This window comes from Cydia strobilella, chromosome 9 (genome assembly GCF_947568885.1).
Source record: "Cydia strobilella chromosome 9, ilCydStro3.1, whole genome shotgun sequence".
In the NCBI taxonomy this organism is placed as follows: domain Eukaryota; kingdom Metazoa; phylum Arthropoda; class Insecta; order Lepidoptera; family Tortricidae; genus Cydia; species Cydia strobilella.
This window is the reverse complement of record NC_086049.1, coordinates 13,096,895-13,121,807: the sequence shown is the minus strand read 5'-3', so window position 1 is coordinate 13,121,807 and position 24,913 is coordinate 13,096,895. Positions and strand designations below refer to the sequence as shown.

General features: G+C 36.7%; 1 protein-coding gene across 1 annotated transcript in view; it reads left to right on the top strand.

The window, feature by feature from the left end:
• LOC134744410 (uncharacterized) overlaps nucleotides 1-21,171 on the top strand; it is a 60,880-nt gene extending 39,709 nt beyond the window's left edge. Inside the window, exons 5-8 of the mRNA XM_063678220.1 lie at nucleotides 6,635-6,722; nucleotides 8,418-8,525; nucleotides 18,718-18,855; nucleotides 20,880-21,171. Coding sequence (XP_063534290.1) covers nucleotides 6,635-6,722; nucleotides 8,418-8,525; nucleotides 18,718-18,855; nucleotides 20,880-21,148 — 603 coding nt within the window. The 3' untranslated portion in view covers nucleotides 21,149-21,171. The remainder of the gene's footprint in view (nucleotides 1-6,634; nucleotides 6,723-8,417; nucleotides 8,526-18,717; nucleotides 18,856-20,879) is intronic.
• The last annotated feature ends 3,742 nt before the right edge of the window (nucleotides 21,172-24,913 follow it).

Genomic DNA, 24,913 nt, shown 5'->3' with positions numbered 1-24,913 from the left:
TATCAAATGACAGCAATTATCTTTTGTTACAATATGTGACTATAGTGAAGTCAAAGAAAATAAAACAATGGCGTCAACACTAGACAGTATATAGCCAGTTTATACCCAGTATACATTCGTTAGACACAACTTTAGTAGCGTAATTTAATTTCGTAACCCTTTAAGTAACGTATGTTGTAAGCCGTTCGAAACAATAAACTTAACAAAATGTAAACTCCCAGGTATTCAAATATTTTAAAGGTATTCAGATACTTCAAAGGTATTCAGATAATACCTTTAAAATATATAGTTTGTTGTTTAAAAACAACAAATTTAAATTGAAACCCACCGGTTTCCTTGACCTTTAATATTCGAGCACTAATTTAGATAAGCCTACATGTAGGTAGGTTAGGTGGGTACCCAAGGAACTGTCTGACTTTGCGAACACTTCGTGAAATTAGACTTGCCTGTCGGAATATAAATGTAGCAGGCTTTAAGTTTGGAATTGGGGTTAATATAATGGGTTTGTTGTCATGTTGCTTTGCGGGCGAATAGAATAGATAGGTTGATTATTTTATTAGAGCCAGACATTAAATAAACCCGAAAACAAAAACAAATTCTAGGCAATACCATTTTATAATTTTATTATTAGTTCTTAAATCGGTAATTGTCAAAAACAGTATTTATTACTTACACTTATAAAAAAATCTAGAGCTGCAATTAAAATAGGTAATACGAATACGAATACGACATACAAATTTACCACGTTTTCATGCAGTATAATTAAACCATTGAGTTTTACAATTCGAAACCTATGTATTTTGTATCTCCAGCGATTCTTCATCCATTTGTCAGGCGGATTTCAAACCGAAACCCGTCCTATATTGATACTTTCAGGGTGACACGTCGCTGATTGATTGACAAAAATCAAAGGCTTGGAATAAAATCCCCTATTTCTTTTTACTCGCTAGTAATTGATATTTGATTGTACGTGTAAAATATTTAGAAGGTACGAGCGGGGTTAATGCGTGCCTTTTCATGTGCTCGTTTAGAGGTGAAAACGTTCTAGAACTAGACTTATATTGACCGGGATATAGACCGTGACCGTTCTAGAACTTGCGGAAACTTTATTAGAAACATTATTTTGTAACAAAACAACAGGGAAAGGAGATCTCCAGGAGAATCCAGCTGGGTTGGGCAGCATTCAACAAACTAGCGGACATACTTAAATCTGATAACGTTCCACAATGCCTGAAAACTCGCCTCTGCGTGCCCTGCCCACCATGACATACGGTGCCGAGACATGGACGCTTACTAAGGAGGCTGTGCATAAAATACGAGTAGGAGAGCCATGGAGCGCGCCATGCTCGGCATCAAACTTCAAGACCGAGTAAGCAATGTCGAGATCCGACGCCGCACCAAGGTGCGAGAGTGGGAGACGTCATTACCAAGCTTAAATGGAGTTGGGTGGGACATGTTGCCAGGCAGAGTGATGGCAGGTGGACCAAAATATTGACGGATTGGTGGCCGCTTTCGGATGAAAGAAGCGCCTGGCGTCCGTTGGCTCGTTGGGTGGATGGCGGGGCACTTTTGGATGAGACTAGCCCAGGACCGTGATAAAATTGGCGTACACGAAGAGAGGCCTATGCTCGGCAGTGGGCGACTGAAGGCAAAATGATGATTATTTTGTAACCATGAAAGGGTTTCTTTTTATTATAAATGTAAGGAACAAAGATTTAAGTAAAGCTGACTAATAATTTAATGAAGTGACTTGCATCGAATTAAAATGCATTGAATTAAAATGCAATATGATTATCAGGCATTGTATTCTTAAATTCATATTTTATTATAGGTAACGCAAGCAAGCACATACGAATCATTACCTATCTATACAATAGGTGTTAAAAGGCGTCAGCAGAAATATAAGATTTAAGACAGCCTCTCTCATCGCAAGCACGGACTAACGATGTATCGAGATTGGAAATTGTTCGCCAATCAATAAATACCTCATTTCCATTCCAATGCACGTCGCATTATCAGGTTGAATATCAATTGAATTGGGTACCGCTAAAAGCAAGCAATCGAAGTAAATTGCTCGACTTGAAATAATATCAGACTCAGAACAGCCAAGAAATTTCCGGAATTATGTTCATAAAAATACTACGTAATACCCTCGTTGCAAAGTTCTCGTTGCTGGATCTTTCCGTCGTAAGTGTTCATCCATTAATTACGTCACACGAATTTCAAGGTTTTTTGACCCCTCCCCCCTCCTTGTCACACTTGGTCACATTTGGCAAACCCCTCCCCCCTGGTGTGACGTCACATTTTTTCAATGAAATTGGCAAATCGAATTAAGTATTATTAATATTTTATCAAAATATTTTTGACAAAAGAAATATTAGTAATTTAATAACCCAAAACAGATTAAAAGAAAATTAAACGATTAAAAACTATTATCGTTCCAAAAACTTGTTATTTAACTGTACAGCGAATAAAATAGTTTAAATAAGTTAATGTGACATCACAAAGTTTGTGACTCCCCGCTCCCCCTTGTCACAACATGTCACATTTTCTTGACTCCCTCCCTGACGTGTGATGTAATTAATGGACGACCCCTAATGGCTGATCACGAAGAGTAATGGTTGAAACAGCGAAGCGCGCTTTATGGAAATGTTTGCACAAAAATTATATACCCACTTATTCGGATCAGCCGACGTCATAGAAATTTTTATACAACTACATTTACGCTTTAAATAACTTGTTTATAAATCTTCGGAATCGACTGTACTTTATGAAGGTGTGAGGAGTAGAAATGAGAATGGTAATATGTAATAGTACATTTCGATGCTAGTGCGGAAAGCATGTCATCACTCCACGAGCACCGAGATATCTTGCCACGAGCCGTAGGCGAGTGGCAAGACTCGGGACGAGAGAAGAATGACATTTCCGCACGTGTATCGAACGACGTTTTTTAATACAGTTGCGAAAAAATAAGAAAAGCAACAAGTAAGGAATGGAATTCGAAACTTTTATATTATTAATTCTGTGACATCATTGACATTGACATTATGAAGAGGTGTTTTTCTAGCTTTATTCGACTAGAATAAATTTTTATTGAACCCACTTCAATGAAAGTTTTTTTTTCAATACAGTTGCTCAAAAAGTACTACTTTTCGTGGCTGTTTAGCGTGCGGAAAGTTGGTTTTCGAAAACTAGTGCTTTTTACTTTCCAATTTTTTTAAATTTTTACTTGTTCCAATTCATGACTACTTATTGATGAGTGTTAATATTAGTTTTCTTTAAACGTCGTAATCAACATAAAAACCTACTGTTAATGTAAGAATACGAAAAATATGCATATTTCATATTTTATTACTTACCTCTTCATCATTATAAGTATTCACACAAATAAGTTATCTGAATGGAACGGAACGCCTGTCAAAGAAGAGGCGTATTTTCTTACTGCAAGAATGTTTTAAGTTTCCAAAGGCAACATTCGATATTGTTTTTATAAATATACGATACACAAATAATCATAAATAACGATATTTAGGTAATAATAGTACAATGTTTTAATATTAACAGTTGTTTCTGTCTTATAGAACATGCATTTAAAAAAAAAACTTTCGTTCCGCACTAGCATCGAAATGTACTATTTTCAAATGCATGTTCTATAAGACAGAAACAATTGTAAATATTAAAACATTGTACTATTATTACCTAAATATCATTATTTACGATTATTTGTGTATCGTATATTTATAAAAACAATATCGAATGTTGCCTTTGGAAACTTAAAACATTCTTGCAGTAAGAAAATACGCCTCTTCTTTGACAGGCGTTCCGTTCCATTCAGACAACTTATTAAGAACGGTTTTTCAACATTAAAAAATAAACGTCTTATAATACTTATAATGATGAAGAGGTAAGTAATAAAATATGAAGTATGCATATTTTTCGTATTCTTACATTAACAGTAGGTTTTTATGTAGATTACGACGTTTAAAGGAAACTAATATTAACACTCATCAATATGTAGTCATGAATTGGAACAAGTAAAAATTTAAAAAAATTGGAAAAGTAAAAAGCACTAGTTCGCGAAAACCAACTTTCCGCACGCTAAACAGCCACGAAAAGTAGCACTTTTTGAGCAACTGTATTAAAAATTATTAACCGCACCGACGAAGCAGTAAAATATAATGTAAAAAAGTTAGAGTAGCTATCTGGCTCGGTTTGATCTGAGCCTTTGTCCAAAGAATTTAAAGAGCAGCACTAAGTTATTTCAAAATATGCATTTTAAGCGCAGGTGTGGCCGTGTGGTCAAAGAAAAGATTAAAGAAACACCCCAGCAATTGTTGCGCGCAGAGGGCTGCAGTTCCGCATAGCTATTACCCGAAGGCTCCACCTATTACGTATAACCTGCCTTAAACAATAGGTCGTAATTTAGTAGTGAATCCACGGCCGTTGTTTTCTTACGTAATTGAGTAGGTATACAGTGTCAGGCCTTGACCTGAAAGAGCAATCAGCCCGAAATTCCGCAGCTGCTGATTTCAGATTAGGCTATCAGATTTCATTTATTTATTCATAAGCCATAAATTGTATGTTGATGTTAGGCAATACAGTGAGAATTAATACTACTAATACAGAGAAAGTCAACATATTTTTTCCAATTTAAGATCACATCCACATAGATACCTAACTTAATTTACGGCGAACAGACAAGTTATTTAATTTTATGTCTATCCTAACACTTCCAGCTTCTTATGTTTCTAAAATGCATACATTTAGTTTTTTTTTATGTTTGTAGTTACATTGAGCAGTGATATTTAACCAGTTTACAACAGTAGACAAGTTATTTGTAATTAAATGGTAAAGGCCTTCAGTTTCATTTTTCTTGAATTTAATGCCGTAGCGATTTAAGATATTATGCTATGATTTACATGATCAAAGGCTTTAGATAAATTTAGCAAAATCGCAACAACATTTTCTTGCCGATTCAGTGCATTATCAGACATAGTCAGACATTTCAAACAGTGCGTCAGAAGTAGATACTCCCTTTTGTAATCCAAATTGTTCTGGAGCTAACATTTTGTTTGAGACCAGATAAGCATAATAGACGATTTGCCATAATCTTTTCAAAAATCTTAGAGTACATCGTTAAGAGAGAGATCGGCCTGTAGTTTTTTACACATAATTTATCATCCTGCTTAAGAATGGGCTTTATGTTAGCTTTCTTGAGCGGCTCAAGTTGAGCCTAGTTGGGAACTTTCCCTCAGCCAAAGAGAGATTTACTAAGTGCAAGAGGGGTTCTAGTATTGAGTCGGCAATATACTTTATAACACCTGAGGGAATTTCATCAAAACCAGATGATTTTTTATTTTATTAGTCCCTTAACAATTTTCTTTAACTCACTTCTAAACATCATTTACTTTCATACAAATTATAATTCGCTTGCTGCCAACTTGGTTTAATTTTAGTTATGCCAGTGAGTAATTTAAAATACGCACAGCTCGCTAAACGGGTACCTACAATCCCTTTTGACTAGAGTTCTATAGACTTTCCTTCACTATAGGCAAGACAAGTCTCGTAACTAAAAGCGACACGGGTTACGATGGAAACTTTATCGAAAATTATTGTTTTCGTCAGGCCTAACTTACGTAGAACTTGGCTGAAATATAACTTGTTAGAACATAATAAATGACAAAAGTTTTCCCACGAACGTCGACTTTCATGTTTATCCTTAAATACAGTATTTATTAAATAAGAGGTATATGCAGGTTATTTCATTGAACAAACTTATATGTTTCGAAGTGCCTACGTCTCCATTTTCAAGCACTAGTCTAACAGTCACACACACTCTAAGAACAAATTAAATTATTTTCTATGAAAATATTTTAATTTGTGGTTTTCCAAGTAGACACACTACTATTTAAACTATAAACTGAAATAAATGTCATTTTTCCTTCGTATATGACATTTATTTCAGTCACACACACGTCGCGCGAGTGACTATAAACACGTGAGTGAAACCGTAAAATTGGCCTAATGTTACTAATGTCTCACGATTGTTTAAATCTGGAGGGCTTGGTCACTATTTATTTAGTGTATGACATCTATTTCAGTTTACGTTTAGGTATTATTTTTTTTATACCACGTCGGTGGCAATCAATTCATATTTGGTTCAGCATTCAGTTATACTGTTTTGTCTGGGTCAAACATTCACTTGTGTTCTTTCAGCTAGGGAAATGCAGGCCAGTCAAGTGATTTATACCATCTTACGTTGATCCGAAGCCTTACCAGCGCTCTGACCTGTGTCGATTGGCCTTAAGTTCATATTTCACCAAATAATTAATGTTAGCTCTTAGTAATCCAATGGATAGAGTATTACCTCCTCTGAATTTCAGTAGGCATAACAAGTCTTACGTGCAAAATATAAGAAAGAAAATGATGTAGTCGTTAAAAGCCTCTATGAGGACGATTTTAGCTGTAATCACACACATTTTTTTCGCCACGTAGCGCTACGTTGTAGCCATTGCTACGGCATAGCGTTCAGCTATACCGTAGCAACGGCTAAAACAGCATAGCAGAATTTAAAACATTATAGATACGGTATACTTTACACTTTATTTTAAAAGTGGCATTTGTTTTGTTACAGATCGAGCACACAGGTCACAGGAAAGGTGAGGGGACTTTCCTGGTTCCTATGAATGGCGGCATATGGACGATGTGCGTGTCTCTGGAAGGTATATGGTATATACTAACTTAAAAAAGAAATATAGGTTTTTAAAGCATTCATCCGTGCTGTTAAACATTTATCGATTCATATTTCGATTTCGTTTTAATATCAGTGAAACCCGCAATCAGATAGGCGCGAGAAAGACAAAAATTGGAATCAGCTCACATCTTATGTAAAAAAAATAAGAACAAAGAGGAATAATACATAGCAAATTACGCCTTACAAGCAGAGGTCCGAAAACTCCTGCAGTTGATTAATCTTTTCGATAGGGTAACCCTATCGAACGCGTACCCAGATGATATGGTTACCCTATTATTGTGTTAGCCTATCGATATGTAAACACTTATAATGTAGTTATGACATGTGTGGAATAGAGTAGATAGCTTTAATATTTACCACTTGCTGTTTAAGAGGATATATTAGCTGAGCCCCTGCCCCCTTCTCATATGTGAGAATTTTAAGTAAATATCTCCGTCGCGCTGACGGGGACGGCTCGACTCCTAAAATTTGTGAGATAAGGACAACTGCAGCTATAGGCGAAAAATCCTGCGTAAAAATCTCAGAAATTTAGGTTTTAGTTCTCGACATTTTCCTCCTCCAAAACTTAACCAATCGTAACGAAATTTTGGGAAAGGGATGACAAAGAAATTGTCTGTGTCTGAAATCTAATTATTTTTGTGTTTATTGTTGCCAATTTTGTATGCTAGGCCTCTGTTTACGGCGCATTTATTTGGCCGATTTTAGCGCTGTTTGAAGTAACCTAGTTCTTATAAAAACAAGAATATCAAAAAAAGCAAAACGTACAGGCACAGATACTTGTAATATTAAACTCGTATAAAAAAATTACTGATCTAGGCCCAAAATGCGTTTATATAGAAAAATGATCACTAATGTATCCTCTTAATAGTGTTACTTATTTCCCGTTTCATTTTTGCGCAATGTATTGGCCACAGGGTTTCCGTATTAAGGATTTTGATAATGGTAAGCGCTCACCCAAAATGTTGATTTAGTTACCCTTTCGTCCCAGTAAGTTAACGACATGGTTTCCGGCATGGAGACTATATGAAAGGAGCCAAATCTCTATGTATGAAAAGTGTCCATCAAAAAACAGTAATTAGGCGGCGCCACCATACACCGAAATACTACCAAAAACAACCTACGTAATTTGGTCGGGTTATTTGTTGCCTTATATGGTTCATGTTATACTCATGTCCCAGAGCCTAACTAGCACCACCGGAGAGATTAGGAACTATTATTTAAAGCTGAAAGCGGTCACTTTTGCAACAATTCTGCCATAAGAGATTGGCATCCTTTCTATACCTAGTTTCCGGGTTTGAAACAATTCTATCAAATATTCTAAAAGAAAAACAACCCTATCCCCTTTATTGGTAGCCGGTTCCAGCCAGTCCTCCTCCAGTCCAGTAATTTTATCACGTGGATAAAGTCATCCATGATAACGCCTGCTGGAATACTTTTCCAAATATAAGAGATAAATCTCAATAGTTCTCGTTCAAAAGTATCAGTTACATTCTAACTGTTCGATATTATCATATCCCTTTTTGATAAGCTACTTGTTAGAGAATGATAGATACATTTGACGCGTAGTCTGATCTGCTACTTTTGATGCTGGCTCTACCACTACGCTTCCAATCCTAGGGGCTGTACATGATTCGGTGCATATAAAAATGGACTTTATTTCCAGAGGAGGAAGTGTCCATATTGTCCAGAGCCGGCTTCCCGACACAGCCGGTGTGCACAAACTATTTGGCTGACAGCGAGGATGATGAGCCCAGGGCGGACTGGCAGCACCGTGAGTTTTTATACAATAATTCCATACTCCATCCATAGTATAGAAAAGCCTGCAATTTGAAGCCTACATATTTGTAAGTTTCTAAGAGACACCCCACACTAGTGTCTCCTGAGCCTCGGCATGACGCAATGTTGGCGCAACTGCGCAGCGACGCCATTTCCCATGGCGCTGACTAGACGCCGACGCTCAAAAGACGCTAGTGTGGTGTGGTTCTAAGAGTTCGGTTAAATAAATAGGTTAGTACTGTTAGTAGGTAGGTAGGCAAGTTACGTAAGTACCTCTCACTCGCTTAAAGATAAATAAATGATCCGCATGTTACAACAGCACAGCTCGCACAAGAGAAACAATGGCTTTTGTTTAACAGATTAGGGTCTTAGGCGTAAAAATAATTTGAGAAAATTCATACTATATAGGTATATATATATAATATAAATATATCTATTATTTTTATATGTGTAAGTGTATAAATATAATATTGTTTAGAATAACTTGATTTGTGTTTCATATTTCCTCTCGTTGTCTACAATCCTGCACTAACTACAAGTTTCTGTTTGACCCTATGGTTGACTGGTAGAGAATGCCTTAAGGCATTAAGTCCGCCATTTGTACAATTTTATATCGTGCAATAAAGTTTAAATAAAATAATAAAATATAAATACCTTTAAAAGACGCGCTTTCCGTGGTGCATTTTGTTCCAACGTGTTATTTTGTTTAATTATTTAGTTGTGTGAACTTTATTACGAATAATGTGTAAGTGGTGGAGTAAATGCGAAATGAAAATCTCAACCAGTCAATTTTAGGGTCAAACAAGATACGGAAGTAAAAAGGTCCAAGAAAAAAGTGTATAACGTTGCGTGTTACGTAACACGCGGGGTAGTAAAAAGGTTTTTGATGTACCCAATTTCTAGGGTTTGCGAACGAAATATTACATTCTACTTTAGGAAGCAATTTAAGCAGGGACATATAAACGTAAGGTGAATCTAGATCTAGAGGGTTAGAGTTAGACCACCCAAAATGTAACTATAGCTTTAGTTACCCTTGTTATCTCTATTGATAAGTCTGCAACGATTTTGATAGCACACGCAGTGCACAGCGAGTGTTATTTATTTGTGACGTTTTCAACCAAAAGGTACCACATTGTCGCTTGTTGATAAGGTTGATTTCTAGTTGAAGCTATATGGAAATAGCGCCTCACTGACAAGCGACAATAAGTACCCTTTTGGTTGAAAATGGCACAATTATCTATAATTATATATAAATACGCGTGTCCTGACTGACTGATTCACCAAAATCATCAACGCTGAGCCGAAACTACAAAAGACATTTTGATAAAATACAAGAAAAGTAATTTCAGCACTTTTAAAACTCATCCCCTAAAGGGGTTAAAAAGGGGATGAAAGTTTGTATGGGGATCTAATTTTATTTTAAGCTAGGGACTTAAAACTCCGTAAAAAGACATGTTGATTAAATACAATAAAAACAATTTCAGCGTTTCTGATAATTCACACCCTAACCTTGAGACCCAGAAGCATTTGTTTTGTTTCTGAATTTGGAACCCTTAGTTACTCAACAAAAGTTCAAAATAGATTGTGGAATATGTACAAAAATTTGTACGCGGGGTCTTAGGAGGTTAAGGTTAAAAACTTATACCGGGAACAGAAATTTTTGTGAGTAAGGAACTTGAAACTTCGTAGGACTCAACTCAACGAAACAACTCATGAAAAGTAATTTCAGTGTTTTAAAAAATTTTCCAATCTTCCCTTAAGAGCCAACAGGAGGTGAGCCCGGGTTCAATTTTGAGATTTCAAGTTGAATATCGCCGTCGCTCTGACGGGGGCGGTACCGCGTAGCGAGGGACTATCCCAGTGTGTGTGGTGCACGCACACAGACGCGAACGCATTTTGCGCTCCTCGCCGGCCTCCGCTGGCCGGCCCGCTACGCTATAGCTATGCATACCAAATACCACGCCACACACCACCCAGTTATTTTCTTACTTTATTCTTGGATTATAACTCGTTCGCTCGCTACCACTCGTTTGCTTATTCCCTGTTATTGTGATTAACTCTTTGATTTTAAGTAACTGAATTCAATATCCTTCTACAACCTGCAATCTAATTAACATTTCGAGGTACAGAAGAGTAAAAAAACATAACATAACATGGACATACAAGAAAATATTGTTGTATAAAAACATACAAGATAACGGCTGTTAAATTAATCCAATTAAATATTTTTAAATATAAACAAAAATATTAAATTATAGTCGTAAGTATTTTAAAAATAAAACTCCCTTATACCTTGACTTTAAACAAAGTATTTTACTTATAACTTACTTGGTTCGTATGAATTAGTGACATACCTAATAAAAAAAGAAAGCTATAACTCCCGCGGGAACATTAAGGCCTTTTCCCTTCAGTACACCTGCATAGAATAAGATCTTTTCGAGCAAGTGTGATTAAAAACAAATTTGCCGCTCTCCGGCTACGTGGAATAGAAAAAATTAGCCTCAGGTTAGATAAAATATCATAACAAAGAAACATGTGACATGTGATATTTCTTACTTTGATGTAATTATACAGTTTTATTAATTGTCCGTTTTTTATTTATGACTCAGATTTTGATAAAAATGTTTGAAGAGCTAATTCTGGTCGGAATAAATATGAAACCCCAATTTGGGACAATAGTCTACAAAACGTTCAAGGTGGTGAAAAATATAGTGTAAGCTGTTCGCATAAAAAAACCGCAAATCGATGTACAGGTTACCCGTTTGGTACACGTATACTAGAGGTCAAAACAAAATTTTTGACCCGCAGTTCCTAAAACAAATTCCCTTAGGAGGGAGTGCTGAAACCTTTTTTTTTATATAATTTTTTTTTTTTCAAACCTATCGTAATCTTCTCTTGTCTATCATACGAAAGGGCTTTTAGAAGCGATTCTGAAAATACCACATCATTACATTTTAGCCAGTTTTAGGGTTCCGTACCTCAAAAGGAAAAACGGAACCCTTATAGGATCGTGCGTCTGTCTGTCTGTGTGTCCGTCTGTCACAGCCTATATTCTCCGAAACTACTGGACCAATTAAGTTGAAATTTGGTATACATATGTAAGTTTGTGACCCAAAGACGGACATGTAACGTAAACAAATGAATTTTAAACATGGGGGCCACTTTTGGGGGGTAAATGAGAAAATTAAAAATAAAGTATTTTAAACTATATCGTGTTATATATCAAATGAAAGAGCTCATTGTGAGAATCTCTAATACATTTTTTTATAATTTAGGATAAATAATTTAGAAGTTATTCAAGAAAATAGGCAAAAAATGATCATTCCCCCCTTTATCTCCGAAACTACTGGATCTAAAATTTAAAAAAATATATACACAAAATAGATCTTTACCAAAAGATTACAGGAAAATCTATTGGAAATTGCAGTCAAGCGTGAGTCGGACTTAATTACTTAGTTTTTGATCCGACCCCTACGGGTTTTTTAAAGACATTTCACTCACGTTTCATATAAAAAATACATTGTTTAAATTTTGTAATGTACAGAACCCTTGGAACGCGAGTCCGACTCGCACTTGGCCGGTTTTTCTTAAATTGAAACAAAAAGAATTTTCAAAACATACCAAGTTTGGACTCCTCCAGTTACGATATGGCTGATTTTTTTTTGTACAATATACCACAAATGATACGTGATATTCTCATATCAAACCCCAAAAAAGCAATTTTAAAAATAATTTTATTTAGTTTTTTTTTTTCAATACAAAGTGACACAATCTACTTCAATACCTATTTTACGAGACTTATGGAACTGTACTGCAGATACGGTACATATTAATCATACAATGATACGTAATATCCATATATCCAACGGGAAATACCTCTTTAACCCTTTGACTTGACCCCAAACTTAGTATGTTTTGAAAATTCTATTTGTTTTAATTTACAAAAAAAGGGATTTTTTTAGGAACTGCGGGTCAAAAATTTTGTTTTGAACTCTTAGTATGCGTGTGCCAAACGGCTAACCTGTACATCGATTTGCGGTTTTTCATTGAAATTGGGCTTGTACGGCTGCCACTAATAGAGATACTAATTCCTAAAAATACGTGTGATACCTCATTGGATTCGGAATGATGTCTAGAAAAATGTATTCGAAGCGTTAATTTATTCCCACATAAAAAAAGTTCAAAAGCTATTAACAAAAAACGGCCAAGTGCGAGTCGGACTCGCGCACGAAGGGTTTCGTACCATTACGCAAAAAACGGCAAAAAAATCACGTTTGTTGTTTGGGAGCGACATTTAAATATTTATTTTATTTTAATGTTTCGTTCATATATTCAGATTTGTATATGAAAATGTGAAACTATTATTTCTAAAATAAATTATTCATCCCTAATTTACACAAAATTTATACCAAATTTGATCTCATAGATCATGATCAACAGATAGGTAGAAATAGAGGCAAACTGGACCGCAGAAGCCGACTTTTCCCCTTCCTTTTTGGGGGGTAGCCAGGACTTAATCTCGTAGCTAGTGCGTCAGCTCAGCTTTGTATGAACCAAGGAATAATAAATAGTATTAAACGATATCCCCTGAGGCCAAAGTGCATACTCACTTTACTTACATCGCCTACTAAGAGGCAAATCGCGACTGTTATGGTTTATCGATCTTATCACATCACTAGATTATCGACATTCAATATCGACTATTGTCCATCACTTTTCTGTCTGTGTACGTATTTAGAAACTTGACCCCGCCCCTAAAATTAGTACGATAAGGACAACTGCAGCTTAGGCGAAAAATCCTGCGTAAAAATCTCAAAAATCGAGGTTTTGTACTCGACTGTTTCCTCCTCCAAAACTTAACCAATCGTAACCAAATTTGGAAATCTAAATGATTATGAAATTGTCTGTGTCGGACTGTTTTGATTTTTTGGCTAACTGATATCAGTTTTGAATACCACGCCTCTCATTGCGGCATAGTCAGTGAGGCCATTTTTGGCCATGTTTGAAGGGCTCTAGCGCCTTAAAAAACAAAAATATCAAAAAAAGCAAAACACACCGACACAGATATTGACAATATTAATCTGTGTTGAAAAAATCATTCCTCTAGCTTCAAAAACCACGGAGGAAACAGTCGAGTACGTTTGTATGGAGAAATGACTACTCCTGTTGGCTCTTAAGGAGGTTAAACGGGAGTTGAAAATTTGTAACCAAAACAATTGAGTAGGGACTTGAAATTGTAAAAATATTAGATAGGTAGTAGGAAAAATAGATAGTGCTTTTTAAAATTCATCCCCTAACAAGGTTAAAAAGGGGTTGAAGAGTGTATCGGCAAATGATAAATCCACGCGAATGAAGGGGCAACAGCTAGAACGTCATAATTTCATAGAAGTTTGACTATCAAAGTATGAGTTTTGCTATCAAAGTCGTTACAGACTTGTCTTGGTCTGACTACGAGTATTAGATCTATCCGATCGCTGGACAATTTCTACTATTTTGTTGTTAAGAGCTGCAGGGAAATACATAACACTGGTACCTACCTTTCTCTGTCCCTCTTAGGATGAAAGTGTTCACTTCACTGTCAAAATAGACGTAATTAGCTATGGCGAAGTATATACACATGGTTTTGGAAATAACACACGACGACAACGCACGGCATGGGGGAAATGTGAACTGTGAACTTTCATGGGATGACATCTTCATAATAATATTTGACAGCTGTAAACTGTCAGATGACCAATGTTTCCCATACCCATCAGGGCGGCGCCATATTCATGCACAGAACAAAAAACTTTAGGCACTAAGCGTAATAATGACGAAATAACATTTTCGGAACATAGGTTAGGTACCTAATGTTGTAATAAAACAAAAGAAATACAAATTAGACTGGCAGGGCAAAGGCCTTTGATGTTTTCGTTCAGGCTTCATTAGCAATACAAATTATACTTAGGTATACCTACAGCCTACAGGTAAATAAATAGGTAGTAAGGCGTTGGTTAATCGTGCTAAGTAATATAGGTAGTAAGGTAGGTATTGCAACTCGTGAAGAGGTCACGCACAATATGCGTTGTGTTAATAGGTATACTTACCTATAATACGGATACAGTACAGATCTCTATCAAATTTTGCTAGATTTTGCGTTTTACCACAGAATAAAATAATAGTACTGTGCAGAAAGGAAACTTCCTACAAAACCGAAGTTTGACAGCGATTCATTCATGGACTAATTATGCTGTCTTTTATGTATGGCACTATCCCTTTCGGCTATTTAGGGTTGTCAAAATTCAGGTCATTATTTTATCTGTGGTCGTACACGCAAAGGGACGTCAAGTTGTGCCAACCCTAATAATTGCTCGGAGCAATGCTGAGCCGAACGGAGCCGAGCATGCCCGAAAGGAGGAGTTTTGTACCCCTGGTTTTACCTAGCTTTAAGGTTATAAATTACATGAAGATGACAGCTGTAGTAGTAGGCGCTCAGTAATCCGGCGCTCGTGAATCCGGCAATAATGATCAATTGATCAGATTCAGATTTAATTTATTTGCATTAAACATGGTACAATGGTTCTTATGCTACTGTTATTAGGTAGCACATGATTAACTACATAGTAGCATCACATGCTGTGGCCGAAATCAGTCAGGGGAGCATCATATCATAAAAAAATATATGTAGGTAAGTAGTGTACCGTGTCGACAAAAATTGTCTTTTGAATTCGGATAATAAAGAAAATTAAAAAGAAAATACGTTCAATGCTTAAAGGACTTTTTGCCGATATTTCATCAAGATAAATCGACAATGGGGCCAAATTATTCATAGCCGAATATAAATTGGTGCTCAACGTTTACAGACGACAATGATGGCGTCAATTTGTCAGCAGTATTATTCAGGAGTGTTTTATTTGCCTAAATATGACTACATATCTACGGTGACTACACCGTTCCAATTTCCAATATGCATGACCTTATTTAACCGAATTCGAAATAAAAGGAGAATAGTGCAGTCTGTTCCATAAAGTATGGCTTCGTGGGTACTTAAGTTGAGTCACTCATGGTGATAGTTGACCTGGGAACCTTTACTAATACCTACGCACGATTACTATAATTTTAAACATTTTTTTGTCTTTATCGGGCTAATAAGTATACATTAGTTCACACATGATTATCTCTGATACGGCCATTTGAATAAACTTATTCAAATTTGCTTAAATCATCATAACACCTTTTCATACGCTGTTTCATTGTTTATTTTACGTTTAGAGGCATGGCAATTTCATCAGCAATATTTTCTAAGAATGGCCGGATTCGGTAGGTCCCCAGGGCACAGACATATTTTACGGACGAAGAGGAACATGACCTACTTACACATTTTTTATTATTTCCCATTACAGCTTTTCCCGACTTTCCCGTTGCTCTTTGAATGGCTAACTAAGGTTTCGTTACGATCTGATAGAACGAGCATGTATAAAAACCCCAACCACTTAACGGTGACCTACCCTTGTTTTTCTCCCGACCCCGATCTGCAAAGAAATGTTACTGCCTTCATAGTTCGATAGGGCACATAAGCCCTTTTTCCACTTAGACTACATTTTCCCATTTATATGTACGCCAAGATTCCAACTGTTATTCTGATTACTGTTATCGTCTTGGTCGTAATATCCGTACATACTAGATCACACAAAAACTAGTTTAGCTTGAAACGATCATCTCGTCATCTCGTCAAGCGTTGGAATTAACTGCCCTGCCAAGATGTTGACCTAAAACGTTGAATACAAATCATAACATGCTGAAGCGACTGGAAACATGAGAAGGCTATTTTTATGATCTATTTAACACCTTAAGTTCTTCCACATAAGGTATTATTTGACTTGTCTTTGTCTCTGAACCCTTTTATGTTTTCAATGTGAACGAGTCAGCCATCGAGTAAATGATGTTGTTTTCACTCTTAAAATATAGGTACACACTACACTACTACCTACAGTTGTGGAAGGTGTGGTAGTTGGAAACGTAAGGTATTGGTTTTAAGCCTTGGTGTAGGTAGCTGGCTCCTTTCGCCGAGTCCCACATAACCCGCACTTTCTCCCCCGAGGGTGTGGGCATGCATAAAGCATTTTTCCAACGAAAAAAAAAAAAAAAGGTAGCTGGCGCAAATCGAAAGTGAGTGACAATTACCCAACGCACTGATGATGAGATTTAATACCTATACCTAATACTTTATTTAAATTGACTCTCATAGGTTTCATATACAGAATGATTTTGAAATCGACGCGTGAAATGGAATGCGTCTATTTCAAAGTCATATAGCATTTTAAAAGTTAATTATGAGTTCACCGGTGGCCGAGGCGGGAATCGAACCCTCGTCTTCAGCTTAGTGATGTAACTACTTAAAAAACACAAATCAAAAAATATTTCATAAAATAATTTAATTTGTTCCCTAGTTGGGTAAGTATGTTACGTTTTTCCATTTCGAAGATGGGTTTATTTTATCTTATTGTAGATATGTATGTAGATAACTTTTATTATCTGAAACCAGTATATTCGTGGCTGCTAATCTAATAAATTCAGAGAAGTCTGCTGCTATTCTACATTACACAATAATACATACCTACACCATGAAATTATTGTATTTGTCTATTTGTCACTAATTCTAATACATGGCTTTGCTCCAAAAACCTCCCTACTTTGTATTAATAATTAATATAGCCATATAGAGTAAATAAATATGTACTGTGTAGAACACAGAATGACAACGCTAATTTTAGGGGAGTGCTGTTTATTGTTTGTGTCGGCCGTGTCGGCTCAGCTTTACGGCCATGAAAACCCAGTGGGCGAATATTTGCGCTTTTTGAAATAAATGTCGAGTTTTTCTTTACGCGACCTACATACCAGGATCTACTTACGAATAGTCTTCGCATATAAATAATAACGAGTTTTAGTACCTAGTAGAATTATGGCGGTTTTACAATTTAGCCGGTAATACTTATTATAGGTATAGATAGGTACTTAAGGTACTAATACCTAATATACTTAGTATGTATGACTTCAAATAATGTTAATATCTACTCCATAGCTCACTATAATCGTACCGTGCGATGAAAACTCCGATGCCTAATCAATAATCATGTACGTTATGTACGTATATACATAACAAGCAAAAGGGAGTAAGAAATTTCGTCGTGATTATTTCAAAAAAATACCTATTCAACGACACATCATAAGACTGAAACGAAAAAAAATGATCCCCACGACTTGTAACTAAAAAAAGTCTTCTTTTTTTCTACTTATTATTTTACCACTGAAATTACTTAATGTACCTTCTACCCATGCCAACTTGCAGCTTTCTAGCACGAACGGTCAGTAAGCTAGGACGCGGACGAACATACGGACAGTCACACACACGAACATGGCGAAACTATATGGGTTTCCAATTGACTCTGCGGAACCCTAAAAACATCCTCGCTTTGCAGGACCTATTAGAAGAGATGGGTACCCTATTTCTTCGAAGTTTTTATTTTATCACGTTTCTTTTGTGTATACACGGTGGATTAAAAAGAAATGCATTCCCGTTGCCAGGAAACTTTTGGGATTATAATGAGCAACTTTTACTATGAGACCAACCACGAAATCGCGAAAAATTTGGCTGTTTCATGCATATTGGCTGGTCCATTTTCTATGGCAGGGAAAAAAAAATTCCGCGATTTCCCATAGTAAAAGTTGCTCAGTATAATCCCAAAACCTCCCTGGCAACGGGAATGCACTTATTTTTTTGCCACCCTGTATATACGTAATTAATATCTGATAGGTTTTGGGTACAAGCCAAATTCCAGCTTTCTATTAGGTAGGTACTAAATTAGGCACTGAGAATTCCTTAGCTAAGCCGCAGACGGAGTGACGGAGTGGAGTGAGTGGCCCAGACAAACTAGATATAGGTATGGTAAGGTTCATTGTTGATTAAAGGGTTTTGAAGAGCCATAAAATTTTGAGGCTTCAACTGTATGCGTGTAAGAGTGTGCAATGTTAAGTACCTATTAAAATAAAATAAAAATGAAAAAAACTTTATGAAACAACAAACAATCTTAAAACTTTTCGGGATAAGTCGAGCTTTTGAAGTAGTCGGAATTACCCGAATACACCTTTATCCTAGAAATCATAATTACAGACAGACTATCTAATAATTTTTCATTTTATTTTTTTAGGTATGCAGAACCTATCCATATCGTGCGCGCTTGTGTGCCTCATAGTGCTAGGGAGCGCTGCTCTCGTGGGTGCTTTTGGAGTTTGCAAGCATCAGATCAGCGCAGTTTTGGTTACCGGGGTCATGTACCTTCTAGCTGGTGAGTATGTATATTTTTAAACTACACGGTTGGCCTACAAAACGAATCGAAACTCCAGACAAAAAATGCTGTTTCATGCTGTGCAGATTGTAGACAAAAGTACCGCATAGATGTAGCATTCATGAAATGTAGGTGTGAGGTCGGTGTGAGTATGATTGATCGTATTTTAAATTTTCTTTTACCTACCCGTGATATTTGGCTAGGCAGGTAGGTACTATGCATGTCCACGATAACGCGAACGAATTCAATAATTGGTAGGTAGATGCTTTTCCTATCAAATGTCAGGTATAAATTAATTTTTAACAAGCAGAAACGTCTGCGATCGATGCTATTAAGCTTAGAATAAATTTAAAAGTGGAAAAATTACTGCCTTGGGTGAGACTTGAACTATCTAACCTATCTAGAGGCCGTGAGTTCAAGTCTCACCCAAGGCAGTAATTTTTCCACTTTTAAATTTATTCTAAGCTTAATAGCATCGATCGCAGACGTTTCTGCTTGTTAAAAATTAATTTAGAATGGGTAGCACATCGTAACTGGTGAATTTCCAATATGACTTGGAACTCCGGTGGCCGTTTAAGAAGTGTAACACTCTTACGGTAGATGTCGCTAGGGTCCCCTAGACCCATATAGTGGGAAGATTTGCTGACTATGGATGAGGTCTTGGTGGCTCAGTTGGCAGAGCGCTGGAGTATCTATCCAGAGGCCGTGAGTTCAAGTCTCACCCAAGGCAGTAATTTTTCCACTTTTAAATGTCAGGTATACCTAATGATGTGATATAATTTAGTTATTTGTACACTAAAGGTCCGTGATATAGAAGTTAATACGCTTAATTTTTCTACACAATCAACAAGTTTATCATGGAACCCACAGTTAATTGAATTTAAATTGAGTACCTACGTGTTCGATCGTATAGCCGGGGGAGCCGCGGCGGACTTTAGACAAAATGGTGTCTCGCCTCTCGCCGTAATATAAATCTGCTTTATAACTAAAGTTTGCTCTTTCGATTACTTTTAATGCTAAATTTTTCTACCCGAAGGCGAAACGAGATTAGATGGTAAACGCATTAGTTTCACGCCAACACTGACACTATCAAAGGAAATGTTTAGAAATCTAAATGTGATAGATAGCTTAGGTACCATGCTCTACGATTTATGACAATATTAAAATTAGATTAGTTGGTATATTAAGCATTTATAGTTATTTTGCAACAAGAGAGGAAAGTTGGTTTTCTTGCGAGTGTTGATTTTGAGTCCCGAGAAAGCGAAAGATTCTAAGTTATAATCTTGAGCGTAGCGAGGGACTCAAAAACACGAAATGTAAAATAACTTTGCTCTCGTGTGACATATAATTTTTCACCTCAGTAGTGAGAACATATTAAAGGTTAAAGTGTATTTCGAATGTTTCATAGACCCCGAAGTATGAAGAGGCAATTCATGACCTTCACTAAATTAAAAAGCTACTTTGTTTCACTCCCTGGAGTGAGGAAAGGAAGGGCTTGTTCGAGCTGCTGAGGTGAAAAATATATTTTACGTGATAATTATGGTTAGTTGTAGGTTATGGTTAACAAAATATTTTGTTTTGTACCAACTGGCTAGTGATTCGTGTGACACGCCATCAACTGTATCACTCGTCTAAACTAAATAAAAAGAATTATTATAAATTATACGTTGCGTGACAAGATAATTCCCGGTTAGATGTGCTGAAGTTTTAGTTATACATACCTATCTAGTCTATTTGTTTAGTACTTATTAGAATAGGTATTTTATGAACACATTCAGTGACAGCGCGAGCTAGATAACACTGGAAAACCGGTATGTAGATGTAGCGAAAAGCTCCCACGAACTGAGAACCCGCGCCGAGCGGGTCGCTGGCAGTGAACGTTCTTTGTATGTATTAACATCTCATTTTGTATGTTAAGCCGAAAAATGTATGTAAATATGAAACGATATTTAATACAAAAATTAACACGAGGTGTCGTGCAATGTAACTTTTAAAAATTGTGCTTATCTTCTTTGGTATTCCAGGTCTGTTTGCGATGTTCACCCTCATGATAATCCACTTCAAGCGCGTCCAGCGCACGTCGACGCGCGGCGCGCACGGCGACGGCACCGGGGACGGGGTCGTAGGGCCTCAGGCCCCGGCCTACCCCCTCCTAGCCGCCAGAGAATTCTCTACAGCCTGGTCACTAGAGCTGGGGTGGGGAGGAGTGGTCCTAGCTACCACCACGTCGCTGCTTTGGATACTTTTGTCGAAAATTATGAGATATAATCCTTTGTCCGCAATGTTGTTGTAAATTTGATGTTTTATGTTGGAAACGCTGGACTGTCGGATGTTAAAATTTAAGTGTATACCCCTGATGTTTAGGTACTGAGTTGTACCAGAGCCATTACTGCTCTCGAAAATGATGCCTCTAACTTTAATCCCTCGAACAAACTTTAAATTTGTACCACTGAATTTTGGGTAGACGTATATAAGACGGCATACCCGTAGTTTAATTGAATACTTAGGTATTGCATCGAAAGTAAAGCCGTTAGTCGTATTCATTGATATTCTATGTTTAAGCGATATTCTGAATGAATGTTGGCACATGTATATTGTGTGAACTTGTGAAGTATATTTCTTGGCCAGCTCTGTTACTGTTACACAGTGTACCTAATTCTTTTGTATTATAGCTGATGGCACAAATGTTTAAGCGTGGTTAAGATAGGTGCACAATATGTTATAGTAGTAAGAGACTACATCTAGGTACGCAATCGGTTATACTTTTAGTCAATTACTTACTTAATCTCTGGCCCTTCATCTTCATAAGACTCGTAATAACTCGATAAAAATGCATTTTGGAAAATGCTGCCTTTTCAATGTAATCATAATTTAAATAAGTCGATTCGGACCTTCGGGAAATTTAATCCTTTACCGCATACGAAGCTATATATGGCGGATATGATATTCAACTCTGTTGATAGCTATTAAAGTTCAAATTTAAACAAATAATTGTTATTACATGCGGTAAGGGGTTAAAGAAGAACCTTATAATATAAATCTTATAATGAGCATGTAGTAGTATCGATCAACTTGATTCCTGACCCACTGTGAAACCTTTCAATATTTACTACGTCATTGGCAAAACATTAATTTAAAATGTAATATCTGTTTGTTCGATTGTACCTACATTAACTAGGTATTGTAACACACCCACCTGCACTCCTAGTGTGAATTTCATTCGATATAGCTCAAGAAAATATTTACCCCCCAAAAGTGGCCCCCGTGTTTAAAATTAATTTGTTTACGTTACATGTCCATCTTTGGGTCAGAAACTTACATATGTGTACCAAATTTCAACTTAATTGGTCCAGTAGTTTCGGAGACAATAGACTGTGACAGACGGACAGACAGACAGATAGACAGACGCACGAGTGATTCTATAAGGGTTTCGTTTTTTCCTTTTGAGGTACGGAACCCTAAAAAACCGGCCAAGAGCATGTCGGACCATGCTCAGTGTGTCAACCCTACACTGAGCATGGCCTGACATGATTTAAGCCGGTTTTTTATACCAATTTTCAAAACTACACGAATTATTTTCGCTGATTGCCCATATTCGGCTTAATTTGACGTGGCTAATAGCGTGACGAGCGTTCGCGTTTGTATCATGTCTATTTTTGTATGGGATTTTGAACAGCGCGCCAAGCGGGAGCTTTTGGAAACTCTAAATCCCATACAAAATGACACTAACCGCAAAAGCGTACGTCACGTCACGCTATCGAATGAAATTTACACTAGGGGTAGTACCTACATATTTTAAGATTGCGACCGGCATTTATAGGTAGTGTTACCTGTAAATAGTTAAAAATTGTTGTAATTATGCATTTATATTTAGATAATCGCCGAGCTTGCTGCCGTCCATGTTATTGTTAAAATCTTTGCCAACCTAATTAACGTTTCGTTCAACGTTTAACCTTTTAACCTAGGAGTTTTAAAATAAAAATATGGAACAAAATAGATCAGTCGATAGTTCCGACAGCAAAATAAAGAAATCTTTCTTGGTGTAACGGCCTCCTTGCCTAGACAGTACTGACCTGGACTACGAAACTGGAGGTCCTGGGTTCGAATCCCGGTAGGTAAGTTTTTGTGTTTATAACACTAATTTGTTCCTGAGTTATGGGTGCGTTTAGTTGGATGTCATTGGTGAAAAGGTTAAACGGTGCCCCTTAAGAGCTTCTATGGATTTCGACCTGTAAATTTACATCAATTATTATTATATATTATTATATCAATTTTAAGCTTTGTGTACTCGCCTGTACCTGTCTACGTATTTTTTAATATAAATTTACAAATTACAGCATTCACATTTCTTGTTATAAGCACTAATAGATAGATATATAATTGTAGTTGAAATTTTATAAACTGTCCGTTTAGCACTTTGAGAGCTTATCTTGTGAAGCATAACGTTTTTCTATTTCGCTTAAGGCTACTGCTAGTAACAAATAATATCAAGTAACAAAAAATGCATACTACCGCCATAACAGGGGTAAATTGCGTAGCTACCGTCTTTTCTAAGTTACATGGTTGCAATTCCAATAGCATAGCACATTCGATAATGACACAATTATAAAATTTCAACTAGGTATATATGTGCTTTGTTGGTCGTTAATAAATAAATCAATAACTTATTATCTAGATTCTAGAATATTTATATCTTGTGATACATTTTTTTTTGAGAATGCCATATAATTATAAAAAAAGATTTATGACATATTTGCCTAGATTAAAAACACACTCAGCTTTCTCGCACTGTTGACATTATCATTATCACATTACAATTGAAAATTGTTAGGATACTCGGCCCCTAGTCAAAGTTGTAGAACTAAATAAACTGAACTATTATAGTCAATAGTATCCGGCTGATTGGGTGCGTTCAAAAACGTTTTATCTGCCGTTCCCGTGTGCATAGACATCGGAATGATACCTAAGACGCACAAAGTATTTGCATGCGTAATTTCGACAGCTGGACTAAATATACCTATATATGCACGCCATACGGGACCATGCACGTTGCAGGGTCTGCCATCTTGTTGTTTAATTCGAAAACATGTACTTGACATTCACATGAACTAAAAATCCTAACAGACGGGCGTACCGGACCGCGACCTTGGTACGGTCCGAGGCCAGTTCGATCGTGTGGAAGGTGGTTTGCCTTAAGTCCATTAAGAACGCAGCGGCTATGAGTGACAGCGAGAAAGACAAGTTGAGTTGGAACTCTCGCGGACCGCGACGTTGGAACTTCCAGCGTCTGTTAGCACTATTTCGCTTATTTTATTAAGTTTTAACTTCTACTCACAATATTTGTGCACACTTCGCGCCAATAAACAGGGGGCGCCTGTGCTGCCTCCACAGTTCACGTACGCTCCCTCTTAGGTGTCACTCAAGAGGGCGCCATCTAGTTAAGCTGTCAGCTTTTACAACCACGCCAAAACATTGCTACACTTTATACGTCTTATCAACCCTTTGGTTACCTATGTCGTGTTTTAATAAAACGCTTTTGATACTTACCCATGTGTTACGAACCTAGATAGAAATAAAACCGTTTAAAATAGAACATTATCAGAAAATGATGTGAATGAATGCAATATGGTGCTGTGATGAGAGTATTTGTTTTAAGAAATATTCAATAGATGTATTTGTGTAGCGTTGGAGATTAAATAATATAATTTGCGTTAACGCGCTACCGTTAACCCAGTACAAAATGTACTGGTAACCATGGTAACTCCAGGTTTAACCGGTTAGTGATTGGCTGATTGGTGCAAGTGGCCCTAGGAGTTTTAACCAATCATGTTTATTTTCATCATAAGTAACAAGGAACTTTAGACCGTACATGTATAAGCACAAAGTTCATTTTACAGCACAATATAAAACCTTAAAAGGCTAAGCGTGTTTGTACTGATCAGTGTCAAGCTTACGCGATTAAAATAATAAAAAAAGTGTGTGCGTGTTCTTTACGCGCTATTGAAGTAAAACTTCTTTGACGTTTATCGCCATGTTGGCACTTTGACGTGTGTCCTAT